Below are 23123 nucleotides of genomic sequence, written 5' to 3' on the forward strand. Positions count from 1 at the left end.
CCAACACTCTTATATGATAGTGAATCATGAACTGTGAAAATAAAAGAAACTAAAATAGAAGTCACTGAAATGAAATTCCTTTGGAGTGTTTATGGTTACACAAAAATTGATAAAATAAGAAATGAAATATAATGGAGTTTCTAAGTATTTTTTAATAAATGATAAAATAAAAGAAAATAAGACTAAAATGGATAGAACATGTTCACTGAATGAAGGTCTAAAGAAATACTTTTTTTATAAACTAAGATGGAGAAGGAATATCGGTAGACTTGTTCGAAGTTGAACTGATGCCGAAACAGGCTGTTAAGTCTATTCTTGAAATGACAATGATGACTGAAGGAAGTGTATGGTGATATAGTGATGAACGAAGTAAATATTATGAGAAAGTGGTGTGAAGCGTTCAATAATGGACGAAAAAATATGCATAACAAAACTCGAGCTGCATGCCCATCACTCATCACAGAAGACTTTGAGCATTAACTAAACTAAAAAATCTTGGAAGACAGATGCTTCACTATCGACAAGTTACACATTGCTCCCTCAAACATTTCTCGTTGTTTGCTTGGTGAAACTGTGTCAGAACATATTGACTACTGGCAACTGAGTGACTACCACAAAATCAAGAGAATGGACTCCACATATTTTTGCTGTGATATGACGCAGATGGAGATGCCTTTCTCGATCAGAATGTAGGTATGTAATGCTCTTGATTTAACAATCGAGTTATTTTCTTTCTTGCTTTCCAGTATTTAGATGTAAGACTTTAATTTTGTTGAATTGCTTCACAGTGTCATATTTTCTTGAGTAAGTTACAGCTGTTCTTTTTACACCTTATTTCTACGATTAGGCAGCTGTTATCATTCAATTTTCACCCCCAATATGAATGGAGGACCACATCTACCACTGGTCAGCAAGTTCCTTCAACCTAGTCAGAGGAATGTCATCACATATCCATTGACTATATTTCCTATTTGCCATTTATAAAATGCTTTAATGTTGTGGTAGACTAGCATGGTGAGATGGCATTTCCTCCATTTTTGATGGAGCACTTATACAGCTGTGACTCAGTCCCCAGAGCCTCGTCTGTTAAAAACAGGTTGCACCACGGGAAAGTGAGGATGGGATTTGAGTAGGAGAGGTTATGGAATGCACTTCACTACTCCTTGCAACCTTCGATCAGATTGTGGAAGTTATGTGACAGAAGGAGAAACACTGGGAAAAATGTTTTCCCCTTATGCAGCGAGAAAGAAGATGTGATGCACATATTGTTATTTATTATGTCCAGAAACCCAAAATTTCAGAAAATTATTTATACGAGAGAAAATTTTAAAATTAAGCAGTAGAATATAGTATTATAAGAAATTATGTGCAACTATTAATGAAAATAATTTGAAAAAAATTAGGTAAATTTATATTTACAATTAAGATGAGAAGAAAGGAGAGTCAATTATAAACTTCGAATTGTTATAGGTTTTGATGAGTACAGTAGGCGGACCAGGCTAATTCCAGATATGAGGTTTTGCCTGATAACTGAATAGATACCGATTATATACAATAAAAAATTCGTATTTCATGGTGCGAAATGTTGAAACTGCAGCCATGTGAAGCTTATTGCTCCATCACGTGATCATAATTGAATAAACATAAAAACTGTGTGGATTTTTCTAATTAAAACACATCACACAACACAAATAATACACTAATTTTAGGTTCGAATATTCAATGAAAATTAAAGTTCGTGCGAACTTCCTAATATGGCAACAATGATGCCCGAACATAACTAAATAAACATAAAAACTGTGAGGATTTTCTTTAAAACCCATCACACAACACAAATAATACACTAATTTTAGGTTCGAATATTCACTGAAAATCAAAGTTCGTGCGAACTTCCTAATGTGCCAATACTGATGGCCTGAACATAATTAAATAAACATAAAAACTCTGTAGATTTTTTTTATTAAAACACATCACACAACACAAATAATACACTAATTTTAGGTTCAAATATTCACTGAAAATCAAAGTTCGTGCGAACTTCCTAATGTGCCAATACTGATGGCCTGAACATAATTAAATAAACATAAAAACTCTGTAGATTTTTTTTATTAAAACACATCACACAACACAAATAATACACTAATTTTAGGTTCGAATATTCACTGAAAATCAAAGTTTGTGCGAACTTCCTAATGTGCCAATACTGATGGCCCAAACATAATTAAATAAACATAAAAACTCTGTAGATTTTTTTTATTAAAACACATCACACAACACAAATAATACACTAATTTTAGGTTCGAATATTCACTGAAAATTAAAGTTTGTGCGAAATTCCTAATGTGCCAATACTGATGGCCCGAACATAATTAAATAAATATAAAAACTGTGAGGATTTCTTTAAAACACATCACACAACACAAATAATACACTAATTTTAGGTTCGAATATTCACTGAAAATACTCCTCTTGCTGAAAATCAAAGTTTGTGCGAACTTCCTAATGTGCCAATACTGATGGCCCAAACATAATTAAATAAACATAAAAACTCTGTAGATTTTTTTTATTAAAACACATCACACAACACAAATAATACACTAATTTTAGGTTCGAATATTCACTGAAAATCAAAGTTTGTGCGAACTTCCTAATGTGCCAATACTGATGGCCTGAACATAATTAAATAAACATAAAAACTCTGTAGATTTTTTTTATTAAAACACATCACACAACACAAATAATGCACTAATTTTAGGTTCGAATATTCACTGAAAATCAAAGTTTGTGCGAACTTCTTAATGTGCCAATACTGATGGCCCAAACATAATTAAATAAACATAAAAGCTCTGTAGATTTTTTTATTAAAACACATCATACAACAGAAATAATACACTAATTTTAGGTTCGAATATTCACTGAAAATCAAAGTTTGTGCGAACTTCCTAATGTTGCAAAACTGACGGCCCAGACTGTGACAATGTGGCAGATTTAAACTTTTTTTATTTGACCTAGCCAAAAGTGCCGTTGTTTTGGTATTGCCAGTTATTTGGGTGCCAGTTACGAGGGATTTTACTGTAAAATGTTAGAAATTTCGCTTTTTGTGTTACAATAATGAATAGGGTAATGGAAAATATTTTGGTTTAATAGAAATTACAAGGATAGACTGGTCTGAAGACTGTAATGCATTCGTAATTTTTAAATGGATTGTTTATTGTAGGAGTTAGGATAAGCATGTACCTGAGAAACAGGAATATAACAGGGCTGCATTTAGTTTAATATAGCTTTGTTAACTAGTTTAATACAGTTTTGTATAGGTTTGAGGATAATAAATGAAAGCGAAATAAGTTGTCTGAATACAAATTTCTTTCCAAAGTTAGCCGAACAGTCATTATTTCCTGGATCACCCTCATATAAATAAAAATGTGGTAACTTTATATATGAAAATATACTTTATTTACATATAATACAGAAAAAATAAGATGCATAATATATTGGTGTACAATTTTTTTTAAATAACTGACGATTATAAATAAAATAAAATACTTTTTTTGCTTTAAAAGAAATTCATTTGAGTCTATATAAAAATTAAAATAATAATAATAATAATCGCATGCCATAAGTAAAAAAACAATTAGAGGCAGTCTTGCTACAAAAAAAAATAGTTCATTATACTTAATGAACTTACTGGGATAAATGTGTAGGTCGAAATATACTCAAAGTGGCATGTACGTCTGTGTATGCAGTGAGCAGTAACAGGAAGTATAGTTTTTTATGTGTTTGAGGATGATAAATGAAAGCGAAATAAATTGTCTGAATACAAATTTCTTTCCAAAGTCAGCCAAACAGTCATTATTTCCTGGATCACCCTCATATAAATAAATATATGGTTAACTTTATATATGAAAATATACTTTATTTACACATAATATAATAAAAATAAGATGCATATATTGGTGTATAATTTTTTTTAAACAACAGACGATTATAGATAAAATAAAATACTTTTCTTTCTTAAAAAAATTCATTTGAGTCTACTATAAAAATTACAGTTATAGTAATAATAATAATAATAATAATAATAATAATAATAATAATAATAATAATCGCATGCCATGAGTAAAAAATAATTACAGGCAGTTTTGCTACAAAAAAAATTATTTCATTATTCTTCATGAACTTATTGGGATAAACGTGTAGGTTGAAATATACTCAAAGTGATTTGTACGTCTGAGCATGAAATGAGCAGTAACAGCCAGTGGGTCAATTGGATAAAAATAAATACACCTAAACTCGTTTAGGTACTTGCAGGAACTTCAGTGATTACTTGCTGAGAAATGAATAAGACTTCAGTAATGATTTACAGTTTAGAGTTTACTGAATAATGATTAGTTATTACTTTTTTTATTTAGTAAACACTTAAAATGTTTTGAATAATCTTCAGTAAAAACGTGTGTCAAAACTCAAATCTATTCTGGAATCGTGACCTTTTTCATAGAGTAAATATATTTTTCTGAAGATGAGACACAGTCTAAATTTAGATATTTGTTTATTTCTTTATTCAGTAAACACTTAAAATTTTCCATGTATTATCGGTAAAAGCAAACTTTTATTCAACTGATTATTCAGTGATTGCTTTCACGGATGAGTAAGAATTTTCAGTGTCAAATAATCACTTCTAGGATTTTACTGATTTTTATTCAACTGAACCCAATGACTTGATGGTGAAGACGTAAGAGGGGGTATAACAACAAAAACTAGCACTTTTTCTGATCTTGAAAAATTTTCCAATATTCTCTGTAATATCTACCTCCTATTAGGAAGTTCAAAAGTATTAAAATATTTTCATTTCATTCATAATACTGTATAAATATTTTAAAAACTAAAGCTATATCAAGTACAGACTCCACTGTATGTACATTTCATTATCTTCTATTTACAAAGCACAGTATGAGTGACTATGAATTCCTTGCCCATAGCAGTATGCACAGGTGCAATGACTAGATTAAGCAGGGAGCCCCTGTCTTCAAGACGCGTGTCTTTGTTCTTTAGAACAATCTGTGCCAGTGTTTCTCTCACTTTTCGACGTACCTCTCTATCTCTGAGGTAAGAATGAACTGTGCATCCTGTAAATAAGAAGAGTCCATTTAAATACAGAGCACATCATTAAATAAATGCATCTCACATTATCAACAAATCCAAATGAAATTCTGGCAGTGGCGTAGCCAGCGGGCCCAGACCCACCCAAAAAATATGCGAATTTTTGCGTTTTTTATGGAAAATACTCGACATTAAAACTAAACCATGGATCCAGAGTGATAGTTACAGTCGATAGCATTAGGGGAGACTGTTGTACCTTTAGCATAGTGTACCTTTGAACATTTTTTGCTTTTTATTTTTTGCTACTACGTAGACGACTCAAACTGAAGTAGATTGTAGGGAAAGCCACTAAGTAGATCTGGTCGTAGTTTCGGTTTGATTTATTGCAAAATGTGAGTTCTGTGAACGAAAGAATCTTTTTTAGTACCAAAAGTAAACATTTCGTTTATTGATATATGTTATCTAACATAAAACCCGATTGTATTTATTACCATCCATGAAGTACAATGTGTTCCATATCATCTGGTGAGTAATAACATATTTTAATTTCCGTGATTTATTCGAATCTCTAGTTTTGGTAGCCATATTTGTTTAAACGTGCACCCTCTTGTACCTTTGAAAACAGAACATCTTGTACCATGGAACATGTTCCAAAGTACATGATAATATTGGTTTTTGTCTTTCTTTTATATTAAGATCATGTCACGAAGTAAGTCTGGAGATAAGAGGTCCCCAATTGATCCGGATGCCTTGAAGAAAGCTGTTGAAGCAATTTTTGTTCCTCCAGGAAATAAAATCTAAATCAGAGAAGCCTGCCATGGTTTTTGATTGCAAATACATTTTAAATATGATTGTCAGTTTTTACAGCTATATTTCCACCTCTATTCCATGTGTTCCAACTTACAAGAGGGTATGTTCTAAGGTACATGAACCTGTTGTAACTTTGAACATATTACATTTTATTTTTTTCCATCCTTAATAGGTGTGTAGAACAGGAAAATATATACATGAAGTTGCAAAGGAATCTTCAATCATTATTTAAAGTATTTTTAATTTTAAAAATATCATTTCCCAAAATTAAAAAAAAAATAAAATCTGAAAAGTGTTTAAAGGTACAACAGTCTCCCTTAAGGTAATAGTTCAAAAATGCGTTCATTTCTTCAAGAGCCAATTTAACTGTGATGGATTCGGCCTAAAAAATTGTCTGGCAGCGATAAAAAGAAGGAAGCTGTAGAGGCTACTGAATTGTTACATCAGCTAGAAAAATTTGACACCTTATTTTATTTGGTATGTTTAGACGATATTCTTGCTCTTGCAAATTCATTATCGGAAGCACCTCAGTCTCCAAAAATGGATATTATAGTCCCGTCGCTCTAATTTCCGGCAGCCAATAGCGGTGCAGGTTGGCTACATTTAAACGTGTGCGTCTTGTGATTTGCTGATGAAGACATTATTCATTTCTTAAGGCTCGATAAATACTTAATATAATCGCCCACCATTTTGGCTCTTTCGTTGGCATTCGCAGAAAGCACACAAAGACGTTATTTGCCACTCAATTATTTGCTGAATTACAGTGCGTTTGATTTATTATCATAGGAGCTACGACATGATAATGTTTAATGGTGTGGCAAATAGATTCCTCGTATGGTAGCTCAGCAACGAAAGAACAAAAATGGCGAACGATACTACTTACCTAGACTTTATAGAGCCTTTACTTTCTAAGACGTAAGCAAAGAGGAGGAGTCACGCCGGGAATAACAGCGTCACGACTATAGTAAATGTTCATCCTTCATTAAAGCAATGATATAAAACTTTTCAAAGCACTGAAACGAAGAAAAATTCGACAATCATGTCAAGCACACGGCTTTGTAATCTAGCAATTCTATCCATTGGGAGAGAGAAAAGTTGGGATTTGTTGAAGGACCCATCATCAGCGATCGACAGATTCGTTGCTAGGAAATCTGGACAGCTCCAGTTCACCTTATGAAGCGTTTGTATAGATATGCCTTGCATGATTGTTTATCATAATTGTGCATGTTATTAAATAAGACTTCCGAGAATGAGTTTCAAGAGAGTTGACAACAACGGCATTGTCAGGAGCTGGATCAGGTACTTTCTAAACCTTGCATATCTGGCCCACCCAATATAATTAGTCTGACTACGCCACTGAATTCTGGACCATTTTAACAAAATTCGGTGAATGCCAAATTTTTTTATATGTAAGCTTTGATGGATTGTGGTTCTTTATAAACAGCCTCACATTATGGTACATCCAGAAAACGAAGAAACTCAAAATTTTCCGTTGAAATGAGGGCCTAATTATCTAGAGTTTTCACACAACTCAACATCTTTATTTCTCTCATTATTCTCAGATTGTTTTCAGAGTCATGTGGTTCTCAGAACGAAAATTTTGCAATGTTGGCTAGGAAAGAACTGAGGAAAGAAAAATTTATCGTACTGCCATCTAAATTATGTACAAAACTGTAGGGAAATTTGGAGAGAGAAAGCTTTGAGGAAAGATTGGCAAACATGTGTCATAAAATTCATGGCAAGAACTATTATGTAGATATGTAAAAACCTCTAAGAATCATGTCAAGTGATCTGTACAAAATACAGTAGTGGCAAAAAGAACCGGACCGACCCTTGTAGCTGATTTTAGAGCCTTGTTCACTCCAGAGCACGATAGACTGGTAACTAAGACTTTCGTGGTTCGAATCCTGCCTGGGAAGGAAACTTTTTTTTTGTTTCTTATTCAAATTTATTCCCAATACTTTTCGATTGCAGCGATATTTTACTACTTAAAACTTATTATTCCCAGAACTTGAATTTTACCAGCAATCGAAAAGTATTGGGAATAAATTTGAATAAGAAACAAAAAAGAGTTTCCTTCCCAGACAGGATTCGAACCATGAAAGTCTTAGTTACCAGTCTATCGTGCTCTGGAGTGAACAAGGCTCTGAAATCAGCTACAAGAGTCGGTCTGGTTTTTTTTGCCATTACTGTACACACTAGGCTTCTCCATGCTAAAACCAGGAAAGATGAGAGCTTCTGTAATATCTAAAGCACTCGACCTTCCATCAGTGAAACGTGTGAGCAAAAAGAAATCTAATGATGTGAGGAAATTGAGTTATTTTCTTGGTAATTCGGAAGGAAAAGAGTAAAGTGTAAAAAATTCTATGACAGAGTTTTACAGGAATATGCCAAAGAGTCAGACAATAAAATTGTTCATGATTTGGAATCACTGAAGTTATTTTATAGGATGTTCATTCAACTACATCTGATTTATACAAAGTTCAAGGCAAGAGGGCTATAATGAGAGAGGGGTTCAATCCAATCTTTTCCCTGTTAATCACTTTTAACTTTAAGCAGCCTCCACTGAGAGTGCTAACATTGTTTCTTACCAACATTCTGCCACTTTAAGAAGGTTTGACAAGAATGGGACATCTGCCATGCCACACATTGGGTGTACATCAAATGCATTTAAAGTCAGTATAAAACTGCAAACATTTCTCTTTCAAATGGTGGTAATATCATGTATTTCTGTTTAACATTGATGAAAATATGGTCTTATAAAATGGTCCAATAATTTATGTGCATGGTATATTTCGACAAAACACTAATTTTTAATAATAATCCATGGCGTTACAGCCCATAAAGGGCCCAAACTGACCAGCCGGCTGCTGGCCTCACGTCCACATGCCAAAGCAGAGGTGGATGATCATCCAACCAGAATGGAGGTAGCGTGTGGTTAGCACGATGATCCACTCAGCCGTTATAGCTGGCTTTCGCAACCGGATTTTGCTACCTATCATAGCTCCCCAAGTGCAACACGATGCTCGGTGGGCACAGGTCCCATACACTGGCGGAAATTTCATGAGAAAATTTCTTCCCCCATGAGGACTCGAACCAGCGTGCATTCTGTAACGTGAGTCCTAGGCAGGATGCCTTAGACCACGATGCCACAGCACGGGACACACTAATTTTTATTGCATATAATTTAGTTTAGTATACATATTTCATCAATTTTCAGTGCATAAAAGCATACATATTTTCCGATTTTTTTAGTGCATAAACTTCTGCAGTCTAGTTATGACCTCAAGTACAAAACAACTTACCCACAAAATCAATACCGTGTTCACCACAAACTGTTGCAACGATTTCATCATCATTTTCATCTATGAGGTATAAACGAAATAAGAATGTCAGCAAAACTGGCATCTTCTTCCCTGAAAAAAAAAAAGAAATACAAATTCTTTAACCTTCGACACTTACCAGGGTCTTTTCTGATTCCACACCATATTTTATTGTTAATATCTACATCCATATACTCCAAAACGTTCCAGTAACCTAGATACACTATCCTTGGTTATTTTAGTTTCCTTTACAATTAAAATTATTATTTCATAATCATATATCGATTTTTTTTTTTCGTGTTTATTGCTTGGGTTCGTCAATGACCCCAGCTATAGACCACGTCTATATTTTCTAGTTAGGATTATTTTCCAATGACAGTTTTGTTGTAAACAAAGTGAACATGTACTTTGAAAAATGAATAAATGAAAAAAAAATAAAACATAAACTGGCTGTGGAAACAGTAGCACCAATCATACCAGATAAGCTACAGAGAACCTGAGAACTGTTTGTGCTACCAAGGAGGTTCACGAGAAACCTACTACAGACTGTTTTTGTGAAATTGTTTTACTTGTACTTCCTAATAAGCATAACAAAAATGCCTAGCATTTTCCTTTTTCTTTTGAAAAGCAGCTGAAATCAGGAAAGTGTGAGGACTATCATGTTTCTTACTTACCTTACATAAAATTACGTTAATTTTCTAAAAATTTAAATTCTGACTTTTTTTTTTTTTCATATTCAGCAGAAAATTGAAGAAGTCCAAAAATTGGGACAATCCCAATTTTTCGGACATATGGCAATCCTAACTGTAGTTTTTTTTTTTTTTTCGTTGTTGGTAACTCTATAGCATCTATTAGATGCTTTATGGTTGTGCTAACAGATGGAGTTACTTGTCAACAATGTGATGCTGAAAAGTGTGTTCAGGTTACTGCCCAGCGACAGTCCTGATGTATTTTTATATTTGTGATGATTGGTTAATTAATATTAACCCGGCACACTCACAGTCACACTCACATTCACATTCATACAAATTTCCAGACTCTAGACACCCAGGGAATTCTTCTTTTTCAAGAAAAATTCACCGAGAGCCGAGGCCGGCAATCGAACCTGGGATCTCCTATCTGGAAGCCAGCATGCTGACCAACAGACCACGGAGGCAGTCTATCTGTAGTTTTATTACATGAATTACGTACCTTCCTGAAAGCAGGCTGTACACAATGGCTGCTTTCTTTCAAATACCAACTCTTCATAAAGAAATACTGAACTGCAATGGCTGCAAGAGCTACTGACAAGATTAATAGCTGACATGTCTCCTGAAAAATATTTTTTAAAATTTTAATTGGTTATTTAACGACGCTGTATCAACTACTAGGTTATTTAGCGTCAATGAGATTGGTGATAGCGAGATGGTATTTGGCGAGATGAGGCCAAGGATTCCCCTTAGATTACCTGGCATTTACCTTACGGTTGGGGAAACCTCGGAAAAAACCAAACCAGGTAATCAGCTCAAGCGGGGATCGAACCCGCGCCAGAGCGCAACTTCAGACTGGCAGGCAAGTGCCTTAACCGACTGAACCACGCTGATGGCCCTGAAAAATAAACATTGAAAAATGCATAGTGTATAAAATGGATAAATATACAGGAATTCCCCGCATCAGCTGTCTGCCAAATTGATTTATATTATCACAACAATCACATCAAAGTATGTTGGTCTACGTATATTGTCACAACAATCAGTTTAAGTTTAAAATCAATTTAATTTGATCTAGCACAGTACTTTGTATAGGCAGCATCGTGGATTTGGTATTTCATTGTGTGTCATCATGCCAAAATTTAGTGAGACAGTAAGGAATACATTACATCATTTTGTCCGTGATCTACTGATGGGCTATTTTACTCTGAAAGTTTTGTGAAAATCCCGTCAATCATGGGAGGTGGGAGACTTCATTTCACAGCATTTGACAATCACTAAACATATGTTAATTATGTAATAAAGTTTCAATAGACCATCTGTGCTTATCTTATTATATAAAATTATTTTATTAATAAGTTACATGAACGTTTTCGGCACTTGTGTGTGCCATCATCAGATGATTGAGTGATACTGCATGTTAACCTTGCCAAATGGATACATGTGATATCGCCATGAATATTATGTATGCACAAAATATGTAATATATACCCATTATCAGTTAAAATAGCAACATAAAATGTGAGTAAAACACTTATACACACTTAATTAAATCAGATAATTAAAAACCGTTATTTAAACAATGTCCATTTGCTGCTATAATGTCCATCGTTGTCTGTTATACATTGTGGTTAAGTTAATGCTTGTTGTGATTATTTTATTAACTTAACCACAATGTATAACAGACAACGATGGACATTATAGCAGCAAATGAACATTGTTTAAATAACGGTTTTTAATTATCTGATTTAATTAACTGTGTATAAGTGTTTTACTCACATTTTATGTTACTATTTTAACTGATAATGGGTATATATTACATATTTTGTGCATACATAATATTCAGGGAACGGATTTATATGGACTAAAAATATATGAAATATGTAAATATATATGTAGTTATTTTTACCAAAATATGGAATTAAATATGGATTTTTACCAAAATATGGAATTAAATATGGACTTAAAATTATAAAAAAATGACTATGTACGTTAAATATTGGTACATTTTAATCAAACTAAACAAAAAATATAATGGACGTACCTTATCTTCCAATGTAGTTTCAACAAAACACAATTTTTATTGTCTGTTACCATAACAATAGGTTACAAACATTTCTTTCAAGTGCTGAAAAGTGAATCTTCTTCTATTGTCTCTGAGGATAGATTTATACTGACTAAAAGAGCGTTCGACGTCACAAGAAGTAACTGGTACATAATTCAATTTCACAATGTCTGCTGGGGATAAGTCCAAGTTAATCTTCACTGTTGATTCACCACTCATCACAGCAACAACCTTTTGTAGTTCTTCATATCCAGGGTTTTTTGAAAGTACAGTGTCCACCTTAGCTCTTACTGCATCTGCAACTTTACCTCTACCACGATTCAGTTGTTCCACAGTACTATTTATAATTTCAAAACTTTCAGATAGTGAAAGGTGCCTATTTTGGAGACTTTTGAGCGTTTTTATGATGCATGAAAATGTATGCTGAATGTGAGCTAAGTCATTCTTCACACTTATGTCACAGGTAACTGTTTTCGCAGTATCAATTGAGACTGCATCTTCAGAGTCCAATGCAAGGAGAACATTGTTAATAGAGTCTATATGTTCGGCATAATATTCAACTGCTTCTAGCCATGTACCCCATCTAGTTAAAATTGGCTTTGGTGGCAATGGAATTTCAGGGTACATTTCTTTCAACACGTTAACTCTACTGGGAGCTTTGAGAAATACTTTTTCCACTGATGAAATCAACAAATCTACTTTAGGGAAATTGTCTCTGACCACTTCTGCCACACGATGAAATGCATGCGCCACACAAGTAAAATGAGTCAATTTAGGATATACAACAGATAATGCTTGTCCAGCTTTGACCATATAAGGGGCAGCATCGCTAATAAAGAATAACACATTATCGTACATAATACCCTTTGGCCACAGGATACCCATAGCTTCGTTGAACAGTTTAACTATAGTTTTGTTATTGCACTTTTCTAGAACATCACAATGTAAAAGAATTCGTTCAGAATATTGTTCACTTAACAAACCGATAACTACATTACCAACAAGTCTACCTTCTTTGTCGGGAGTCTCATCAATGGAAACCCAAATTGAACTATCTTTAATTTCATCTCTTATCTTCTGTATTGTCTCATCGTAGATGGATGGAGCATACGTCTTCCTAAGTGTTGACTCATCCGGGATTGTATGTTGAGTATATTTTTCAAGGAATTCCCTGAAGACCTTATTCTTTAGTTTGTAGAGAGGAATATCAGCAGAGATGAGAGAACGGCACAGGTCGATGTTAAACTCAGATCTTACATTCGATGTTGTTGGTTGTGTTAAAAACAATTGTCTCTGCTTGGAATTTAGTTGTTTGTTGGCCTGATGTTTACTAGTTGTAATGTGTTGTTGCACCAGGAACTTTTGTGTAGATGATACTGCACACTGACACAAATTACAAAATAATATTTTATTGTCAGTTGATAAACCATCTTCTTTAAATTCTGAAATGTAACTTGTTAGTTTTGATTTTAAATTGACTGAATGACGTACTTTTGGCATATTTACCGTCTTTATAGTATGATTTACAAAACTGAACCTATGTGTACTCTGACTGGCATTTAACTGTTGAGCTGCACAACTGAAGTCTGTTAAAAATTTTAAATTAAATTAATACAGTTTTGTAACTTACTTTCCCATTGTTGATAGGACTGCTAATTTTCAAATAACTCTGATGTTAAAGGGATTACTGAACATGTGTTTAAATCTCTATTGTTGAAATGTATTTTTAAAAGTTAATGGAATTTTGTTTTGTTTTATTGTTAAACCTAATATAATATGGACTGTTTTATATGAAATATGGAAAATATATGGAAATTAACGAAAATATGTACTAAACTCTAAAATATGGAAAAATATGGAAAATAAAAGTAGGATTTTTCAACCCTACACATTGTGAAACATAAAGATAATGCAAAATATAAATTATATTAGCTTTATAAGTAAATATGTATTTACATATAAATCCTTTCCCTGATAATATTCATGGCGATATCACATGTATCCATTTGGCAAGGTTAACATGCAGTATCACTCAATCATCTGATGATGGCACACACAAGTGCCGAAAACGTTCATGTAACTCATTAATAAAATTATTTTATATAATAAGATAAGCACAGACGGTCTATTGAAACTTTATTACATTGTAACTTGCCTATCGGAAAACTTATAATAAGATGAAATTGATAAGTTAATTATGTTGCCAGTTTTTCCCTTTCTCTTATTTTATTTCTGTGTACATAAGTTAGAGAACTTAATTCAAAATCCATGTTAAGTAACTTAGAAGCATCTGTCAAAGTTTTATAGTGACTATAAGTTAAATACCTATTTAGGGATGTCTATTTTATAAATAGGAGCCTATTATCACATGTTTTAAACGATTTGTGTTAGGGCCTACATATTTCGTCCTTTTAGAATTTTTCCTTCATTATAGTGTACGAAGTTAAAATTACTTTATTACCAACTACCTCTAGCATTTCATTATTTATTGAGACAGCATTATTGCAGATGTGCGTGCTAATAACGAAACAGCCTCTCCAACAATGTATCGAGTTAAACATGACGTTAAATTGGCGGTTTTCTTCTCAAAAAATAGTTCAAGAAGTATGTTACTGAAGGAGTAGATTAGTAGTACTAATCAAGACATTCATCATTTTAATACAAGACATAAATCAGATCTTCATCTACCCTCTGTTAGTCTAAGCTGTTTTAAAAAAGGAGTTCGCTATTCATGTATAACAGTCTTCAATGCACTGCCTAATTATCTTAAAGATTTGAAGAACAACGAGAAAAGGTTCAGAAAAGAATTAACCCAATTTCTACATACTCATACCTTCTACACAATTGATGAATTGTTTATGCTTGTGAATTGAATTATTCTACTTAAATGACATGTACAATTTTATATAGCTCAACTAAAATATGTTTTTATAGTGACTTAATCTGTTTACTATGTATTGTATTTTTTGTTTAGCATAACTGATGAATTGTATGTACTGTAAATTGAATAGTATACTGTATAGGTCTACTGATGAATTGTTTAAGCTTATAAATTGAAATAATCTACTTCATATGAATTGTATAGCTTAACGAAAATACTAATTTGATTGTATATGTTTGTATAGTTTGGCTGATGAATTGTATATGTTCTTAAAATGATTACTAGTCTGTGTAGCTCTACTGATGTATTGTATATAGACCTACTGTAAATTGAATGGTAATATGTATAGCTCAACTGATGAATTGTTTATGATTATAAATTGAATTAATCTACTTGATATTAATTGCACAAATTTGTATAGCTTAATGAAAGTATGCTACTTTGTATTGTATATATTTGGCCGATGAATTGTATATGCTTTAAATTGAATAGTAATCTATATAGCTCTACTGATAAATTGTTTGTGTTTATAATTTGAAGTAGTTTGCATGATATGTATTATCAATTTCTGTATATCACAACTGGTTGAATTGTTTATGCCTTAAATTTAATTAAATTGTTTTGTATTATAATATAGCTCAACTTATGAATGATCGTTTGCGTTTGTAAATTTAATAATCTGATTGGCTATGTATTGTATACTTTTAGTAGAGCCATCGATGTTGCTCAGTCGACAGACTCGCTGGGCTGCTGATCTAGAGCTGTGTTCGGGCTTGGGTTGGATCCCCCTTTGGACTTTGGTTTCTTCGGAGGTTTTCCCCAGCCGTGGGACTGAAGCCGGATGGTCTATGGCGAGTCCTTGGCATCAACCCCTTTGATTTGATTACCTGGTTGGGTTTTTCCGAGGTTTCCCCCACCGAAAAGGCAAATGCCGGGTAATATTTTGGCGAATCCTCGGACCTCATCTCATCTCACTACATCTCGCCAAAATGTAAAAAAAATGTAAAAAAATTGTACAAAATTGTAAAAATTGTAGAAAATTACTAAATTGTAAAACTATAAAAATTTGTAAAAATTGTAATTGTAATATTGTAAAATGTTGACATGTTCCACATCTTAAAGCTTCATTGCTCATGTAAGATCTATGGAATAAAATAAATGAATGAATGAATGAATGAACACGAAGGTTTCATGACAGATTGAAGGATAATTTTCTCCATGTTGAATCTTTCGTACACTACTTTTAACACTTGAATATAAATAATTGATTAAATGGTGATCTTACTCGTGTTAATTGTGTAAGCATGTGCGGCTTACAGTTGTTTCGGTGCTTCTTCACACCATCTTCAGAGCCTACTAGATCTCGGCATCATCTCGAACTTCGCTGCCTGTTGTGTGGGTGCGTTCAATTGTTGAAAAGTGTTGAAATGTGGTGTTAAATAGTGTGTGTGTTCTGAAATTGATCTGTGTGTTGAGAATTTGATCAGGGTGTGTTTTAGTGTGTCTGTATATTCCATATTGTTCTAGTGTGTTGAGTTTTTGGTTTTTGGGTTGTATGTGTAGGATTTCCATGTCTGTGTTTATGTTGTTGTATGTGTGGTTAACATTAGTTATGTGTTCAGCATATGTAGATGTATTGTGTCCTCTGGTTATTGCTTTAATGTGTTCTTTGTATCGAGTGTGGAATGATCTGCCTGTCTGTCCAATGTAGAAACTATCGCAACTATTGCATGTGAGTTTGTATATGCTTGTATGGTTGTATTTATTTGTTTGTGTGTTGAGATGTCTTTGTAGTGTGTTTTCTGTTCTGTATGCTATGTTGTATTTCTGTTTTCTGAATGAGGATGCGATCTTGTGTGTGTTTTTGTTTTCGTATGTTAGTGTGATGTATTTCTTGTGTTCTTGTGTTTTGCGTGTTTTTGTGTTTGTTAAGTTTTTGTTTTGTCTTCCTTATGAAGAACACATAACTAATGCTAACCACAGACATAGAAATCCTACACATACAACCCAAAAACCAAAAACTCAACACACTAGAACAATATGAAATATACAGACACACTAAAACACACCCTGATCAAATTCTCAACACACAGATCAATTTCAGAACACACACACTATTTGACACCACATTTCAACACTTTTCAACAATCGAACGCACCCACACAACAGGCAGCGAAGTTCGAGATGATGCCGAGATCTAGTAGGCTCTGAAGATGGTGTGAAGAAGCACCGAAACAGCTGTAAGCCGCACATGCTTACACAAATAACACGAGTAACATCACCATTTAATCAATTATTGATAATTTTCTGTTAGTATTGCAAAAAAATAAAAAGTAAGTTGTACTGTATATCCATCATGAACATTTTTAATATTAGTTCGCATTTTTTATTTTGGACTTATAGTGTCTTTTTGCCCACCTGCTTTTAACATTTTACGTGCCTACATGTTCGAGTTCTAGTTATAACTAATTAAAATGGAGAGGTTTATGTGGATCATTCTGCATAGTTCTGTGTACAACCACCACAGGCTTCCCTATATAAAAAAATGTTGCTGGTTTGTTATTATGCCCATGCACATTGTAATACTAGAACTACAAGATCCATCAGTCTCATAATAGAAATACGAGAGAAAAACCACACCACCAGAAGAATTAAATCACACATGTACCCAAAAGAGATAAATGTACTCACTCAGTATAGGTGGTTCAACGTCCAGAAGCCACGCTTTCACCTTATACAACGTGCTATTCTTCCCTAGTCTCTCTTTCTTGATGAAAGAAATATCTGCAACCACCATTCCTGGTCTCTCTAAAATTGCTGGTAAAATATAAATGATATAATTAATAACTCCGAATTTAAAATAGGTATGCTACCTATGAAGTCATAATAAAATTACCTACAAGCTGGAAATACAAAAACAAACAAAGAATCAATTATGAATATTGCCATGCCTTACGAACCTTCCAAGAGTGTTCACTCCAATTGATTTTGTAGTGCGAAATATCACTCGTGCTTATATTAAATGTAAATTCAAAGCAAAAAAGAAAAAAAAAAAACACTTCTCATTGTTGAAATACCGCATTTCATACTTTCGCGCGCAGATTTTAAACCTTGAACATGACGGTTAATAAGTTTTCAGTGACTGTACTGTGCAGTATGTTAACTACTAGAGAAACAAACGAAACGAATACAACTGTGTGTGATATTTTTATATGACAGTGTTGATTTGTTTACGAAGAATTGAGGACAGTTTTTGCAGAACTTGCTAACTGCAAAATTTTCAAAATTGATATTTTGGTGGATTAGTTAACATAAGATAGGCCTCTACATGATGTTAAAAGCTTCTTAGGAAAATCTTATTTCCTTCACAGTAGTGTGTTAAAATGTGATCGTTTTTTCAAAACTTGCTTTCTCCTATGTGAGAGTTATAGCAAAACTTGCAGTTATTTCAGTTTTTTGTGTCTCCTATAAAATGTAGTTTTACAGTTAGCAAGTTTTGCAAAAAAGGTCCTCAATTTTTTTTTTCTATTTATTGTCGTGACACACAGCATACCCCTAATAATACATTGATGGTGATTTTTTACTGTGGTGCTAGTGAGGACAGTACAGTAACTACCGGTATATCGCGATAAATTTTTTCATGTCTGGTAGTATATTTCCATCACACATCTTGCAACTCACTGTGTGACGTCACTCATGCTTAAAGGTCCAAAGCAAAGTTGAAACAAATATTTTTAACAAATCTCTTGGAGTAGTGGTCAGCATGTCTGACTGCGAAAATGGGTGCCCCGGGATCGAGTCCTGGTTGAGGTTTTCCCAGGGTTTTCCATCAGCCCATTAATGCTGGGTAACTTTTGGACCGGGATCCTGGGTTCATTTCGCCATCATTATAACCATCTTCATTCTACTACTCATGTTATCGTATCATATGGGACGAGCAGAATCCGACCACATGGGTGTCCCAACCTCAGAACAGGATTCTTCATCATAATCGCTAAAAATTAGGCAGAGACACAAATGGCTGCATGTCAATATGCACATTAGTAAAATGAATAAATAAACAGTTATTAACAATGCTGTATATGGAAATAGAGCAACAGAAAAACCTGCTTCGTGTGTGCCAGAGGAAAATGGAAAGAAAAGTCCTCCAGCTGAGACTGCAAGACAGGATAAGGAACACCGACATCCGAATAAGAAGCGGTATGCAGGATGCAGTGAGGCTGGCGCTACGTCTCAAATGGAAATGGGGCGGACACGTGAGCAGGATGGACTGCAGCAGGTGGACGTATGCCTCGACCATGTGGGACCCACGCATTGGGAAAAGAAGCAGAAGACGTCCAAGGAGAAGGTGGTCGGATGTGTTCCAGAGAGAGATTGGAGCGCAGTGGACGAGAACAGCGAGGGACAGGCAGGCATGGAAAAGACTGGAAGAAATTACGAACACTATGTAAACTGTGTATAGTTGTGTATTGTTTATATAGTTATTTTGTGTGTGTCAGGATAGTTTGATTCCGTGTATAGTTCATGTATTTAGTTAGTATAATTTTTGTGTTCAATTGTATGGTTTTGTATGTTTTAGTTTGGATAGTTTGATTCCGTGTAAAGTTGGTATAGTTCATGTATTTAGTTAGTATAATTTTTGTGTTCAATTGTATCGTTTTTGTGCGTTTAGTTTAGATAGTTTGTGTGTTAGGCCATACAATTTATGTGTGCAATTTGTATAGGTTTTTGTGTATTTAGTTTGTGAGTTAAGACTATGTATGGTTCAGTTTGTGTAATTTTTTTCTTTTTTTTTTTTTATCGTGTGTTTAGTGTGGATAGTTGTGTGTTCAGATTATAATTTATGTGTTTAGTTTGCATAGTTTTTTTGTGGATGTTTAGTTTGCATAGTTTTTTTATGGATGTTTAGTTTGCATAATTTATGTATTTAGTCTGTATAGTTTTTCGTGTTTAGTTGGTATAATTTGTCTATGTGTTTAGTTTGTAAGTGTATAGTGTAAGCTCTCTTGGACTGGCTCCCCAAGTATAGTAGACCTTCAGCTCACCCTACATTCCTGTAGGAGGCCATTGCCCTTATGGGATTTCAGGCTTTTCGTATTTCGTATATGGGAATATGCTGTGGTATTATTTAACATTTGTCTTTTAGTTGCAGAAAACCTCAGAGGAACAAACAAGGTAACCAACCCAAGGAGGATTTGAACCCATGCGAACACAATGTCAGATTATGAATCCCACTTGTTACCTTGAGGTTAACGAGACTAAGCTAACCAGATGTTCAGACTTCCTTACACCACTTATGAGAGAACTAGGCCAGGAGATAATGGGGTAGGGTGGCCAGTTTCTTTCCCCCTCCATTGCATACTTCGCCGACTGGTTACATATTACACTAATCAGACTTCAGGTGCATACAAACAATTATTGTTCTTCCTCTGACACATATTAGCTATAATATCACTGTTTTATATCATATATAAGTTTTATGTAATTTTCATTTTTTTTTCTGTCTTGTCTGTGTATTTTATATAATATGTCCATGTGTTGTACATGCATTTGTATGTCATGTGTCTATTTCATATCATTTTTATGTTATATGTCCTTAAAAGTAATATGTATGTTTCTACGAAATGCTTACCTATTTTTTTTATGTAACAAGTCTGTGCGTGATGTGTCCTGGGAAAGTATGGTATGTTACATGTCTGTGTTTCATATATTGTGGATCTATTTCTATGTATTATATCTATTTTATCTCATATCTACGTATTTGTATATAATATAACTATGATTTTTATTATTATGTCATACACATTTAATGTAATATGTGTATTTTATGTCATAAATATGTATATATTTTATGTAAATATTTGTACAGGGCTATGATATGTATGATTCAACTACAGCCCTAATATACCTTCGGGTAAAATAGGGTTCTATAAACTTGGAAATTCAATAAATAATAAATAAAAATTGTCAAGTCGGGTGTACTGCATGATAATAGAAGTACATATCAGCCAGAATCTCAATCATAATATAACAGCCATTCTACTACATTATTAATAAATACCAAGAACAAAACCACATTCATGCAACCAAGTTAGGAAATAAACCGTTACTTAGCAAATGAATGCAATTACATATTTGTTAAACTTCTTTCCAACAAGTATCAAATCCATAATTTTCTAAAAAATAAATTACACCTGGCAGCACATATCTACTGGGTTTCGTAATCTAAAGACGAAAGAATGTTCGACAAAAAGTACCTAATCCCATATATAGGTAGTCTGAGTCTAGATTTTGCAGCAAAACATAACATATCTGCTTCAGCTTTCATAGCAAAAAGTACAAACTCCTCTTTCAATGATGTGGCTGTGTGCTGTTATGTCATGAACACAGCCAGCCAATGCAGAGACTGAATATAGTCATGTTCTTATATTTTCATTGAGCCTGTTTCATTAGTTTAGATATATGGAGTGCCAGGAAACATATTCCTTGGTCCCTATTCATGTATGCAGCTAATGAAAACACCTTCGAACATCTATTTTGACGTAATGCAAATGTACAATATTTGTTTCAGAAAGTCTCGTAACAAAACTATGGTAATGAAGAGTTGAATATAAACACAGAAGTCACTGGAATAGATACTACCACCTGCAACCAGCCATCTCCTGCAACCTTTTTGATTTTCATTCATTGCTAGGTTAATATTAATTAAAATGGTTTTCACGCTAGTATTGAACAGTATCTATTTATGTTTGTATAACATTGTGATCTAAGAAAAATACAATAAAATTATTAGACTTCCAAAAAAACATATGCATATGAGGCTCACAGGAACCCCATCATACAGGCAGAAATACAAGGAAGTCGCAAATAAGAGACTTAGCATATCTTTTTAATCGGTTATATGAATGAGGTTTAGAAAAAGATACATATCTTGAAATCACACTATAGTTCATTTTTGATTCTAATACTGAACTGTGTATTTCATGAGTTCTCTTAACTAAATATTATCTCTTTATCCACCATCCTCATGTGTTACGTCTTCTCTTTTTAATTTACTCTCAAAAATCAACAGCGGCAGAGCGTGATTGTAGAAAAACTCAGCATTCACATTATCTCTGGCTGTTATCAGTAGAGCCCGGATGTTTTTTTTTTACTGGGTGGAAGTAAATCATTATTTACATAGATATAAATTTGAGTTTGAGTAAATCAAAGTGATAGGGCCAATTTTCATTTTGCCTTTGTAAGGTGTTTCTTACTAATAAATGCCTTTTTTGTCATTTTAAAGCAATATTTCTTGTTTATTTGCAATTTTCTAATTAATTGTAATGTAATGTGTAATGTGTATGAAAAAGTTTGAGATGGGCAGGGCATGTAGCACGTATGGGCGAATCCAGAAATGCATGGAGTGTTAGTTGGGAGACCGGAGGGAAAAAGACCTTTGGGGAGGCCGAGATGTAGATGGGAGGATAATATTAAAATCGATTTGAGGGAGGTGGGATATGATGATAAAGACTGGATTAATCTTGCACAGGATAGGGACCGATGGCGGGCTTATGTAAGGGCGGCAATGAACCTGCGGGTTCCTTAAAAGCCATTTGTAAATAAGTTGTAAGTAATGTGTATGAAATTTAAATATTTGAAACAATGAGTAACTTTACTAACAATAGTAAATAAAAGTAATTTATTTCGGTGCTTAATCTGCTAATAATCGTGCTTTAATACTACTGGTGTAATATGAATAATGATCGACAATCCACAGTTACAAATATAATATTGTCATGTCTTCACGATACCAACATCAGCTTTATAATTTTAAATATTAAGCTCGTTCTCATAGAAGTTGTCACGTAGCATTTCCAATTGTTTCCTTTCATATTTTCAAATCTTACTGTTACAATTTTGTGCTACACGTTTATTGTAGGAGAAAGAAATTTGAGTGAGGAACAGTCAGTTATTGTCAGGTGACAGAAGGTATAAGATCGGTTAGCTAGAATGCCTAAATTCAGTAAACCATTGCAAAGTAAACTTCATGCTTATGTTAGTGAATTTGGTGCCCATGTGTTTTCAACCAAGGAACAGTTTTGTTATGTAAGGTTTGTGAAAAGACAGTTTGTAATCACGAAAAAAAAAAGTCTTTTATAAGTCAACATGTGTCACCTACAAAGTAAATAAATATGTGAGTTATATTGATATAATTTAAATTTATTGCTGGATCTATATTATGCCTTTTTTTAAATTTATAATGCCTTTTCCAAAGA

At 33.5% G+C, this 23123-nt stretch overlaps 1 protein-coding gene across 2 annotated transcripts in view; it reads right to left on the reverse strand.

The window, feature by feature from the left end:
• Positions 1-4448: 4448 nt before the first annotated feature.
• Positions 4449-23123, reverse strand: part of LOC138702972 (uncharacterized) — a 100973-nt gene continuing 82298 nt past the window's right edge. Inside the window, exons 12-15 of one of the 2 annotated variants that reach the window (XM_069830412.1) lie at positions 17557-17682; positions 10422-10541; positions 9213-9323; positions 4449-5123 (exon numbers count right to left, since the gene is read on the reverse strand). In XM_069830412.1, the coding sequence (XP_069686513.1) occupies positions 4930-5123; positions 9213-9323; positions 10422-10541; positions 17557-17682 (551 nt within the window). In that variant the 3' untranslated portion in view covers positions 4449-4929. Of the gene's footprint in view, positions 5124-9212; positions 9324-10421; positions 10542-17552; positions 17683-23123 lie in introns of those variants that run through there. The other variant, XR_011332929.1, reaches the window with a different exon arrangement.

The sequence above is a fragment of the Periplaneta americana genome, chromosome 7 (genome assembly GCF_040183065.1).
Source record: "Periplaneta americana isolate PAMFEO1 chromosome 7, P.americana_PAMFEO1_priV1, whole genome shotgun sequence".
Taxonomy (NCBI): domain Eukaryota; kingdom Metazoa; phylum Arthropoda; class Insecta; order Blattodea; family Blattidae; genus Periplaneta; species Periplaneta americana.